Consider the following 11764-nt stretch of genomic DNA (forward strand, 5'->3'; position numbering starts at 1 on the left):
CAGGAGAGTGCAGGGCCATCTCGCTGTGCTGCACAGGGCACCCCTGTGGTGTGGGTGCTGCGAGATGTGTCACAGGGAGGGTGGGCATTGCCATGGTTGGGGGGCACAGCCTGGGCATGGCAGGCAGCCCAGGCCCTGCCCAGAAGTGCAGTGTGCACTGCTAGTGAGCTGAGGCCGAAGCCCAGCGCTCCTGAAGGGCCGCCCCTCCCCTCCCCTCCCCTGCCCTGCCCTGCCCTGCCCTGCCCTGCCCTGCCCTCCCCTCCCCGCTCCCCTCGTGTGCTGTCTTCCAAGCTGTGTTGTGTCCCCCTAGAGTCGTTCAAGATTCAGTACCTGCAGTTCCTGGCTTACACGAAGACCCCCCAGTACAAGGCCAACCTGCAGCAGCTGCTGGACCAGGAGAAGGTGCGTGTGGCCCTGCCCTCCATGCTGTGTCTAACCTGCTGTGGACACCTGGGTGTGGGTTTGTGTTGCTCCCGTGCTGGTTCCACTGTCACCGCGTGGCATCGGCCTTCCCGGTGGTCCTTGAGCTCTTTTCCTGTCTGTCCCCTACCCACAGGAGAGGAACGCCCAGTTGCTGGGCACTGCACAGCAGCTCTTTGGCCACTGCCAGGCCCAGAAGGAGGAGATCAGGAGACTCTTCCAGCAAAAACTGGATGAGGTAGTGCCTGCAGGCCATGCGGCTGCCTTGGGCCTCCATCCTAGCAGTTATGACTAGGGGCTTGGTGGAGCGCGGTGAGGTCCAGGGCAGCTTCCCCTAGCCCTGCCTGCCTTTATGATGGCATTCTGTCAGGATGGAGGAGGCTGGCGGAGGAGGGAAGGGCCCCAGTCCACCTGCAGCCACGTGGGGCTGCTGCTTTTGTGTCCTGGGGCAGGGCTGCAGATGGTCACTCCCTTCACCTCTGTCACCAGTATGCACCCCACCCTCTAGTGTCCCCAGGGAAATGAGAACCTCCTTCTTTCTGCCATCCATCCATCCCATCACCCCCTCCTCTGTGGTCCCTGGTAGCCGTGGGGGCTCCTCAGGCTGCCAGGGCGAGCTGTTCCTGCACCCACGCGCCTCTTGCTGTGTCCCCAGCTGGGTGTGAAGGCCCTGACCTACAATGACCTGATCCAAGCCCAGAAGGAGATCTCTGCTCACAACCAGCAGCTGCGGGAGCAGTCCGAGCAGCTGGAGAGGGACAACAGCGAGCTGCGCAGCCAGAGCCTGCAGCTGGTATGTGCCCGCATCAGGCTGCGGCTTCCAGAGTGTTCTGGAGTGGGCTGGGTCTCCCTTGGGCCCGTGGGCCCAGAGGCCTGTCACTGACTAGTCAGCCATGGAAGAGCTGATGTCCTCCGGGAGCTCGCCTTCCCCACGGCCCTGGTCAGGATGTCTGTGAGGCAGGACTTCTGTGGACCCTGCCTCAGACCATGCTCCAGTCCTGTGGCCCCACTTCTCATGTGCCACTGGACCTCTAGGAGCCTTGCTTCTCAGGGTGCCCCCTGCCAGGTCACAGGGCACTCCTTACCTCGCCCCTCGAGGGTTGGTGATCTTGTGTACCACAGGCTCTGTGAGGGCCCTGGCTTGCCACACTGGCATCCAGACGAGGGGCCGTGCTCCAGGCATGCGGGGCCATGCCCCTGGGCACCCTGCCGCGAGAGCAGCGCTCCTCGTCTTCCCTGCCATTGGGGTCGGGCTGGGCTGGGCTGGGCTTGCTGCCAAGACTCCTTGTCCCTGTGGCTGCAGCTCCGGGCCCGGTGTGAGGAGCTGAAGTTGGATTGGTCCTCCCTGTCCCTGGAGAACCTGCGCAAGGAGAAGCAGGCCCTGAGGAGCCAGATCTCAGAGAAGCAGCGGCACTGCCTGGAGCTGCAGGTGAGACCCCAGAGACCCCCGACTTCCAGCCTGAGAGGCGTCCCTGAGGGCAGCGGAAGTGCCGTGGCAGCCGTTGCTTCACACCATGGGCCTGTCCTGTCAGGCCCCTGCTGTGCCCAGGCTGTGGCAGCTGGGCACCAGCTTACTCCCGCCCCTGGCGTGGCCTTGGTGGCAGGGATCCACCACAAACCCCCGATTTCCTGGGCCCTTCCTCATAAAAATACCTAGCAAAGTGGTCCCTGACAGAACTTGCTTATTCCAAAACCAGCTCGGGGGCTGGGGCTGGGGCTTAGGGGCAGCGCTCGCCTAGCACGGAGCAGGCACTGGGTTCAATCCTCAGCACCATGTAAAAATGAAAACAAATAAAATTTTTAAAATGTGTTAAAAAAAACAAACAAACCCCAGCACATACCCTGAGGCGTGAGAGGTGTGTCCACTCAGAAAGCGTGAGGAGGCGGGGCAGTGTGTAGGCAGGCACAGTGTGTAGGGCAGGCACAGTACTGCCAGGTAGCAGTGCGGAGGGAAACAAGGGGGCCTGCAGTGAGCACCTGGACCCTCTGGAGGCCATACCTTCCAGGGCAGGCTCCAGGTTACTGAAAAGGTCCCTGTCGCTGGGCGCTTAGCATGGGATGGCTCCTCACGAGACACTGGGATACATTCAACATGAACTCCCAACGAGTGGCTTCCCTGGCGTTTGAAGGCTCCGGGGCACATTGCCCGCTGCATTTCTGCACTGTGCCCTGCCGAGCATCACTGTCCCCAGCAGCCTCGCTGGCGTGTCCTATAAAACAGGAACAGCTGGGCACAGTGGCACACGTATTGCCCCAGCTTCTCTGGGCAGAGGTGGGGTTGCTTGAGACCAGCTGAAGGACACAGTGAGAAACATCTCAAAGATAACAGGGAAAGGAGCTGGCGGGCCCCGCCCACACCGTCCTGCGCAGCCTCTGGCCTGGGAGAGGTCTTCATGCCAGGCCCTCATGGCTTCTGCCCTTCCCAGCACGACGGGCTCCTGTGTGCTACGTCAGTAGCGGGCTGAGGGGCCACAGAGCAAACTGCTTGAATGGAAAGTGTCCCCTCAGCACCAGGAAGGAGAGGCTGCAGGTCCAGTGTGGCCCGTCCTCTACAGCGTTGCTGTTTCCATGCACACAAGTCTGTGCTAACAGAAGTGGGTCACTGTGCTCCTGTGACTGCTGGAGGCATGTGCTCTCCTCTCGAAGAGCACATGTCTGTTGGCCTGTCTGTGACATCCGCGTGTCGTGTATCTGCCACCCCATCCTTAGATGTCTGCTGCCTGGGTCTTCTCGCCCGTATGAGCCCATGGCATCCTGGCAGCTCCGGGGTGGCCAACTTGTACCTTCCTTGGGAGGGTCCCTGTGGGTGGTGGCCGGCTGGGAGATAGGCCTGGCCGCCCTCCCATCCCGTCAGATGGCTCCCTCTTGCCCTGCAGATCAGCATTGTGGAGCTGGAGAAGAGCCAGCGGCAGCAGGAGCTTCTGCAGCTCAAGTCCTGCGTGCCGCCTGACGATGCGCTGTCCATGCACCTGCGCGGGAAGGGCACCCTGGGCCGGGAGCTGGAGGCGGAGGCCAGCAGGCTGCACTTGGAGCTGGACTGTGCCAGGCTTGCCCTGCCTCACGTGAGCAGCATGAGCCCAGAGCTCTCCATGAATGGCCACGCCACCAGCTATGAGCTCTGTGGTGCTCTGAGTCGGCCTTCTTCCAAGCAGAACACCCCCCAGTACCTCGCCTCCCCCTTGGACCAGGAGGTTGTGCCCTGCACCCCCAGCCACAGCGGCCGCCCCCGGCTGGAGAAGCTGTCGGGCCTGGCCTTGCCCGACTACACCAGGCTCTCCCCAGCCAAGATCGTGCTCAGGAGGCACCTGAGCCAGGACCACGCTGGGCCTGCCAAGATGGTTGCCAGTGAGGTGCACTCGCGGTGAGTGCAGTGAAAGGGGCAGCAGCCACAGGAAGGGTTCTGGGGTTTGCCGGGCTTGGTCCACTACAGCTCCAAGGGGGCTCCTGAGTGTTGTTTCTCATTGCAGAGCTGAGCACGCCAAGGAAAGCAGCCTTCCCTGCCAGAGCCCTGGCCTCTCGAGCAGCATGAAGCTGAGCCCTCAAGACCCCCGGCCCACTTCTCCAGGGGCCTTGCCCATCGCAGGAGAAAAGAGCAGTGAGAAGGTGAGGTGCTGGCCTCCTGGGAGCCTCGGCTTCGGGCTCTGCAGGCTGAGTGCTGGGCAGGGCAGGCTTGTCAGGGCTTTGGGAGGTGCCCCGCAGAGCCATCCTGAGACATGTTTAGGAGAGTGGGTTGCCCTTTCTAACTTTGGGCTTGATGGGACACAGTTTTGCCTGGAGGACATGTGGGTAATTGACCTGTGCAGGCCTCAGGATGCAGATTGTGGCGGCAGGCAGGGCTCCGTCAGGGTTTTCCTTGGGAAGCTGTTTATTCCCAGGGCGGGGGAGCGCTGCTGGGTACTGGATGTAGCTTAGGAGGCCGTTGCCCCATGGTTCTGTGGTAGGGAGCCTCTTGCACGTGTGCAGGGATGGAGAGGAGGTGGGGGGTGGGCAAGGGGTGGAGAAGGATGCCCTGCAGGCAGTGATCAGGGAGCCAACAGTGCAGCAGGCGGAGTGGTCTGGAGACGTGTTCCAAGTGAGTGGGCCTCTGGGATGTCCAGGAGGCTGGGACTGCACCGGCGAGGGCATAGGCTATGCAGCTGTAAGCCCCATGGGCCTGAGAGGTGCCGTCACCATGGAAGACAGTTGACTGGGGACTGCCAGCTAGAGATGGATGCTACTTGTCCCTTGCAGGAGAGTGGGGGTGGTGTACTGAAGGCTGTGCTCCTGGGTTGGGGTCTGCTGAGCCTGGCTGGGCCAGTGGTGACAGTCTGGCGCTTGTCAGCAGAGTGGGAAGGAGCGAGCCTATGGCAGCCATGGGGAGACCATCACCAGCCTGCCCATCAGCATCCCGCTCAGCACTGTGCAGCCAAACAAGCTCCCGGTCAGCATTCCCCTGGCCAGTGTGGTGCTGCCCAGCCGTGCAGAGAGGGTGGTAAGCAGGGCTGGGGCTGGGGTTGGGCTGGGGCTTTGGGGACCACGTGTGGCCAAGAGGGGTTCAGGGTTCTTTTTTTTTTTTTTTTTCTGATAGATGAGGGGCAGAATACCTTTATTTTATTTATTTATTATGCGGTGCTCAGGATCGAACCCAGTGCCTCACACACGCAAGACAAGCACTCCACCACTGAGCTATCACCCCAGCCCTCTCATTTGTGTTTATGGGATATCCTTTTTTGTTAGATTGCGCCCCATTGCCAGACATGGTGGTGCACTCTAGTGACCCAGCTACTCAGAAGGCTGAGGCAAGAGGATCACAAGTTGCAGACCAGCCTCAGCAACTTAGCAAGACCCTGTTTCAAAGAAATAGGGATGTGGCTCAGTGGTTCAGTGCCTCTGGGTTCCATCCCCACTACCCAAAATATAAAAATCAACAAATTCATATGCTATAAAATTTCAAGCATCCGACTCCAGAGAAGGGGCATTCAGAGTGCAGATTTAATGGTGCAGCGCCTGCTCTTTACCTGTTGTCTGGGCTTAGTGGAAGGTGGCATGAGTGGGCAGAGGGAGGAGAGCCTTACCGATCAGGAGAACTCGGGTCCCGCACCCGAAGCCCATCTCCTGCTGCTCCCAAGCAGAGCACTGCCCAGCCTGAAGGCCCTCACGCCTCTGCCTAAGGGCAGCCCCTCATCTCTCAGGGGTGGACCTGTGGCAGTTCCACCTTGTCTCTTAACTGGACGTGACGTGTGCATGGCTCACCCACACGCGTAGTTCCTGGTTTTTGGATGTCCACAGTCTCCTCTCTCCTGGTCTTCATTTGGCCTACAGTCCTCCTGGCCCAGTTCCTGGCTAGGGCCTCGAACCCCTTCTGCCACCCCTTCTTTGTCCTGCTTGGCCTGCTGACGTGCTGTGGTCTCTCTCACAGAGGAGCACCCCCAGCCCTGTGCCGCAGCCCCGAGACTCTTCGTCCACCCTGGAGAAGCAGAATGGTGCTAACTCCCATGGCGCTGGGAGTAGTGCAGGAGGCAGGGGCCTCTCTCTGGCACCCACAGGTAACCCCTTTGGGGGCCGTTCCTGGGACTGGCAACCACTACCTCCTCCCTGGGACCCATGTACCCAGGCCTCCACCACTGCTGCGGCCTATTATGCAGGAGGGTCCTGGGGCGCTGGGGTGGATGGGATCTCAGTGGGGACTGTGGGCCAGGGCCTTGCTAGCTGCTGCCTCTCCTGACCCCAAGCCCTACAGATGCAGGGGTCAGGTCACGTTGTCCTCAGCACCTCCCAGCAGTGCAGTCTTGGCTGTGGCCACCACAGTATACAGCTCTGACTTGAGCCTGGGTTGCTGAGCACTGAGAGGTGCTCTGACACATCGTGCAGTAGGTCCCCCTCCAGCAAGGTGTTGCCCTGGTCATTTTCCAGTTTGAAGGTTGGGGTTTCTAGGCCCAGGATATGGGGACTGGCTTAGAAAGTTGCCCTAGGTGTCATGTGGGGTCTGCTTTTACCTCAGAAGGGCTGGCTCCAGCCACGGCTCTTATGGTGAAACGGGGCTCTGCTGCTTTCCTGTGCGGGGCAGAGAGCTTCACTTGTCTGGCTTCTGCCACAACTGTCCCAGCTGGAGAGCAGCCACAGCTCTGTAAGTGCCTGAGTGAGGCCTGTCCCAGCGAAGCCTGACCTGCAGGTGCAGAGGCCATGCCCACATCCCCATAGGTCACGTACAGAAGGCCGCTCTTCGACAGGCCTCCATGCCCTTGCTCCATGTTCTCTAGCTCTAATCCATCCACAGTCCAGTGCCAACAGAGACACTCTGCATCAGCACCAGCTGCCCAGGGCGGTTTTGCAGCTGGACGAGCGTTTGTTCTGTGAGGTAGTTTTGGTGGCCCTTAGAAGCCTTAGGTAGGGGTTCCACGAAGGGACCCAGGTGAGTGGGGCTGCGTGCTTGCTGTGGACGGGCCCCTCGCCTTTCCAGTTACCAGAGAGGCCCTGGTCCCTGGAGTCAGTAGAGCACACCATACCTACTACCTACTCTGACCTCCCAGTTCCTTACTGCCATCCATTCTGTCTGTCCTCATGGTGTGGGGCAGCTGCGCATGGACCTGTCGGGCTCCCCAGGGCCAGCAGGATCTCCCCAGGTTTCCCCAGGCTCCTGTCACATCCCAGGATCTGGTGAGCAGGCCCTGCCTCTTGCTCATGCTCAGCGGTGTGTGTGGAGAACGCGGATGCAGTTGGTGGTGGTAGGAATCTCCTCTAAGGCCTCTGCTGGTAGTTTGTGCCCAGAGTGTGTCTCTGGCTTGAGCACTATGCTGCCACCACTTGCTTCCTGTCCTGACTCCCTGGCAGAACCAGAGACATGGTCCTACTGTCCCTGGGAGGTTCCAGAAGTATGTCATGGTCCAGAAGTGGCCTGAGGCTCTGAGCCCAGAGTTGCCTCTGACCAGGAGCGAATGGACTGGCGCACAGGCTGTTCCGTACTGGGTTTGTGGCTGAGGGCAACAGAGCACTCTTGTATTCAGGGGAACATCTCACCAGCTGGGCCTGCTGTGGCAAGGGCCTGCGGAGGTGTCTCAGTGGAGGCCTGAGGCCACAACTGCTCAGACAGGCGGGAGGGGGAGGAAACAGACCAAGGCCAAGCTGATTTGTGACTGTCCGCCCCCTGGTCAACAGCTGCTGCTGTGCAGTTAGGGCTGTGGGTGGTGTGTGGTGCCAGCAAGTCCCCACCCCATGTGGGTGGGGCAGGAGATGGCGGGGCATGGCCGGGGCGGGTCCTCTGACATCCTCTTCTCTGAGACCCTGGACCACTCAGCTCTCCCCCTCAGGAGATGGAGCTTCTGGAGTCCCCAGATCGCAGCTGGAGGCCGCTGTGGCTCCCAGAGTCAACCCCGCTTTCTGGGCTCTCCACCTTCCTTTTTGGCCAGGATGGGGGCGCACTGGGTTCTCTGGGGCAGGCCTCCTGAGAAACCCATGCCTTCCTTGGCAGGATTCTACGCTGGCTCCATGGCCATCAGCGGGGCCCTGGTGGGCAGCCCTGCTCCACTCGCCTCGGGAGCTGAGCCTGTGGCCCTGGATGAGCCCTCCAGCTCCGGGAGCCTCTTCACCACTGTGGGGTCCCGCAGCACCACGCCGCAGCACCCTCTGCTGATGCCGCCCCGACACCCGGGCCCCGCCTCTCCTGCCCACCCGCTCTCTGCCAGCCCTCGGCTTGCTGGTGCCACCCAGTGCCCACCTCCTGACGTCGGCAAGGGAGACTTGCCCTCTGACTCGGGCTTCTCAGACCCGGAGAGTGAAGCCAAGAGGAGGATCGTGTTTACCATCTCAGCTGGTGGGGGCAGCACCAAGCAGTCGCCTTCCACCAAGCACAGCCCCCTGGCCCCAGGAGCCCGCGGAGACTGTGGACAGAGCCATGGGCAGGACAGCCGCAAGCGTGGCCGGAGGAAGCGCACGTCAGCTGGGACCCCAAGCCTGAGCACAGGCGTGTCCCCCAAGCGCCGGGCCCTGCCGTCTGTTGCCGGCCTCTTCACACAGTCCTCAGGGTCCCCCCTCAACCTCAGCTCCATGGTAAGGACCAGGGCAGCCGCACTGCAGCATCTGCCCCCAAGAACCTTGGAGGGACGGTGGGTGTCCAGGAGGCAGAGACCGAGGGACAGACCCTAGGGCTTTAGGAAAGCGTAGCCTGTCCCCTCTGGCTGGTCCTAGAGAGGCTGGGTGCCATGTGAGGGGCGCGGCCTAGTCTGCTTCTCTGTGATCCAGAGTTTTGCAAAAGCAGGACACGGTACCAGGTGGGGAGGTGCCTGGACAGTAACCGTAGCCGGGCAGGTCTTCAGATGCCTGAGGAGGTACGGGACGTGCCTCCGGTGTCCCCAGAACCCTGGGTTGGTCAGGAACCTTGTGATGCCCTGAGGTATTCTGCTTTGGGATCTTGGTGTCCATGTTTTTGCGTGTCTGTGCATCTGCCCCTGTTTGGTCCTCAGGTCAGTAACATCAATCAGCCCTTAGAGATCACGGCCATCTCATCCCCTGAGAACTCGCTGAAGAGCTCCCCCATCCCCTACCAGGACCACGACCAGCCGCCCGTGCTCAAGAAGGAGCGGCCCCTGAGCCAGTCCAACGGGGCCCACTACTCCCCACTGACCTCTGATGAGGAGCCAGGTTCTGAGGACGAGCCCAGCAGCACCCGGTGAGTGGGGGCAGGACTCTGCACAGGCAGGGACGGGCGCACCTGCCTAGGTGTGGGGGGCCTCCTGACGGGGACAGCCCCGGCTTCAGAGGGCGAGGCTCTCGAGCAGACAGACCTCTGGGGGAAGGCTGCCTGGCCACCCCCCTCAGGGCCGGCCCATCTTGCCCACGGGCTGCACACTGTCATCCCAGGGACTCGGGAGGCTGCGGAAGGAGCCCTGTGAATTGGAGGCCAGCTTCCTTAAGCACCTTAGTGGGACCCTGTCTCAAAATTTTGAAAGGAAGGGGCTGGGGTTCAGTTGGCAGAGTGCGCGCCTCACATGCACTAGGCCCTGGGTTCAATCCCCAGCACCACAAACAACAAACAAATGATAAATAATAAAAAGGAGGGGCCACTGGGCCGTGGCTGAGTGGTAGAGTGCAGGTGAGGCCCTGGGTTCCATCTCGGCACCACATAAACATAAATAAATACAAATAAAAGGCCTGTGTCCAACTACTACTAAAAAAAAGGCTGGGGAGTAGCTTGGCGGAGCGCTTTCTTAGCACGCGTGAAGCACTGGGTCCCATCACTCAGCACCTTGTAAAACTAATAACAAAATAAAGGTATTGTGACTATCCAAACGAAAAAAACAAAACTTTTAAATTAAAAAATGAAGTTTCAGGGGCTAGGGCTGGGCTGTGGCTCAGTGGTAGAAGGCTTGCCTAGCATGTGTGAGGCACTGGGCTTGATTCTTAGCACCACATATAAAGATATAAAAATGAAGTACTAAAAAAATATTTCAAAACAAAATTGAAGCCTGAGCACCTTCAGTGCCTGTCGCCCGCCTGGCCAGCTGTGCGGAGGTGGGTCTCCTGAGCGGCAGCATCTTGAGGTGTGGTTCTCACATGGTTCTCCTGCTTAGGAGCTGCAGCTCAGGGGTCTTGAGTCCACTTGCAGGGCTCTGTGAGCCTCTCCCTCTGGGTACAGAACATTCCATCGCCCCAGAAGGAAGCACAGTGCTTTGTGCAGGTCCCCATCCCTCCCCAGCCCTGCACCCACAGACCACATGCCATCTCTAGACTCCTGTCCCGGTCGTCTCCTGTCACGGGGTCACATACATGGTGGCCTTGTGTGTCTGATTCCCACTGAACGCCAGGTCCTCGGGTCCATCCACACTGCAGCTTCCGCCTCGCTCCTGCTCGCGGCCATGGGCACTGGACACTTTGGGTGGGTGTGACAGTTGAGTGCATCTATGTATTAATCAGTGGATACTTGGGCTGTCACCACCTTTGGATGTTGTGAATCTTGTCGTGAGCATGGCTTTTTGTTTGTAAATAGGTTTTCAGTTTATTTTGTCCCTTGCAGTGGAATTACTGGGCTCTGTGGTGATGCTGTTTTTAATCTTATGTATTTATTTTGGCGCCAGTAATTGAATTGAGCCCAGGGGTCCTTAACCCTGAACCACATCTCCAGTTCCTTTTTTTTTTTTTTTTTTTGAGACAGGGTCTCTCTAAGTTGGTTAGGAGCTTGCTAAGATGCTGAGGCTGGTGTCCAGCTTGCAGTCGACCTGCCTCAGCCTCCCCAGCCCTGGGATGACAGGCCTGCGCCTCAGCACCCAGCCTGTTTTTTCGCTTTGATTTTCCTGGGTACTAGGCAATGGACCCAGGTTGTTCCTCCCCCGCCCAGGCTGGTTTTGAACGTGCTGGCCTTGAACTTGCCATTCTCTGATCTGGGCCTTCCGCTCACGTTCATGGCTCCACATGTGCCTTTGGGCCTGTGTTTGGTAGTCCTCCCACCCCGTTGCCTTGTGTGGTGTGAGCATCCTTCACACAGCAGCTACCCCATGGCTGTGTGTGCTGGCCACACATCTTCCTCTGGTGACTGGTGTGTGCACAGCCTGGTGGTGTCCTTCTCAGAGGCGATGCCGCCCCCTGGTGCTGCGGTGCGATAGATCTCATCCCTTGGATTCTGCTCCTCCCGTGGTGAAGGCTTTGCCCCTGGGCCTTCCCCACGGGTATTGGGAGCAGCTGCCCGAATGGTTTCAAGTGGTTTCGAGTTGGGTGCTGCTGAAGTGGTGACTGTGGCAGTGCAGTGCCAGGCCCCTCGAGCCGTGTGCTTCCTCTGAGTTGGGACTCGCAGGGTCTGAGGCCCTGTGTGTGTTGTGGGGGTGTTAGGCCCTACTTCCTGCTGGACCTGGCCCCTGCTGTGTTTGAGGGTCCCCCATGCAGGGCCTGGGAACAGGCTTTGTGTCCGTCACTTTCCAACCTCCCCGAGCGTTTTGGTGTTAGCAGTCCTGTACACACCCTCAGATGTCACATGTTAATACTGTTTTTTTCCCTTAACAGAATTGAGAGAAAAATTGCAACAATCTCCTTAGAAAGTAAATCTCCCCCCAAAACCTTGGAAAACGGTGAGTGGAAATGCTTCCTGCTGCTTGTTCCCAGCCTGAGGCTCAGGCTTGTTGGTCACGGCCTGTCCCTCCCAGGCATGTGGCCTTACCACTCAGGGTCACCCTGCATCCAGCTGCTACCCTGTAGACCCCTGCTTGGGGGCCACCCTGGGCTGCATACGTCTTGTGGGCCTGCCTTGTGCCCTTGGGGACACTCACCTCATTGCCATCCAAGTCAGACCAGCTCGTTTCTGGGCCAGCCTGCCCCCCACCCCTAAGAGCCCCAGTCGTGGGCTGCGACCTCCATTCCTTCCACCTGCACAGCCCTCCCC

At 59.7% G+C, this 11764-nt stretch overlaps 1 protein-coding gene across 10 annotated transcripts in view; it reads left to right on the forward strand.

The window, feature by feature from the left end:
- Positions 1–11764, forward strand: part of Dot1l (DOT1 like histone lysine methyltransferase) — a 56678-nt gene that overhangs the window by 38839 nt on the left and 6075 nt on the right. For 9 of the 10 annotated variants that reach the window (XM_078033245.1, XM_078033247.1, XM_078033248.1 and 6 more), the window contains 11 exons: positions 311–402; positions 557–658; positions 1076–1213; positions 1724–1849; positions 3297–3781; positions 3888–4023; positions 4745–4891; positions 5819–5945; positions 7868–8445; positions 8859–9064; positions 11389–11453. In XM_078033245.1, coding sequence (XP_077889371.1) covers positions 311–402; positions 557–658; positions 1076–1213; positions 1724–1849; positions 3297–3781; positions 3888–4023; positions 4745–4891; positions 5819–5945; positions 7868–8445; positions 8859–9064; positions 11389–11453 — 2202 coding nt within the window. The remainder of the gene's footprint in view (positions 1–310; positions 403–556; positions 659–1075; positions 1214–1723; positions 1850–3296; positions 3782–3887; positions 4024–4744; positions 4892–5818; positions 5946–7867; positions 8446–8858; positions 9065–11388; positions 11454–11764) is intronic. The other variant, XM_078033250.1, reaches the window with a different exon arrangement.

Source organism: Ictidomys tridecemlineatus, chromosome 2 (assembly GCF_052094955.1).
Source record: "Ictidomys tridecemlineatus isolate mIctTri1 chromosome 2, mIctTri1.hap1, whole genome shotgun sequence".
NCBI lineage: Eukaryota > Metazoa > Chordata > Mammalia > Rodentia > Sciuridae > Ictidomys > Ictidomys tridecemlineatus.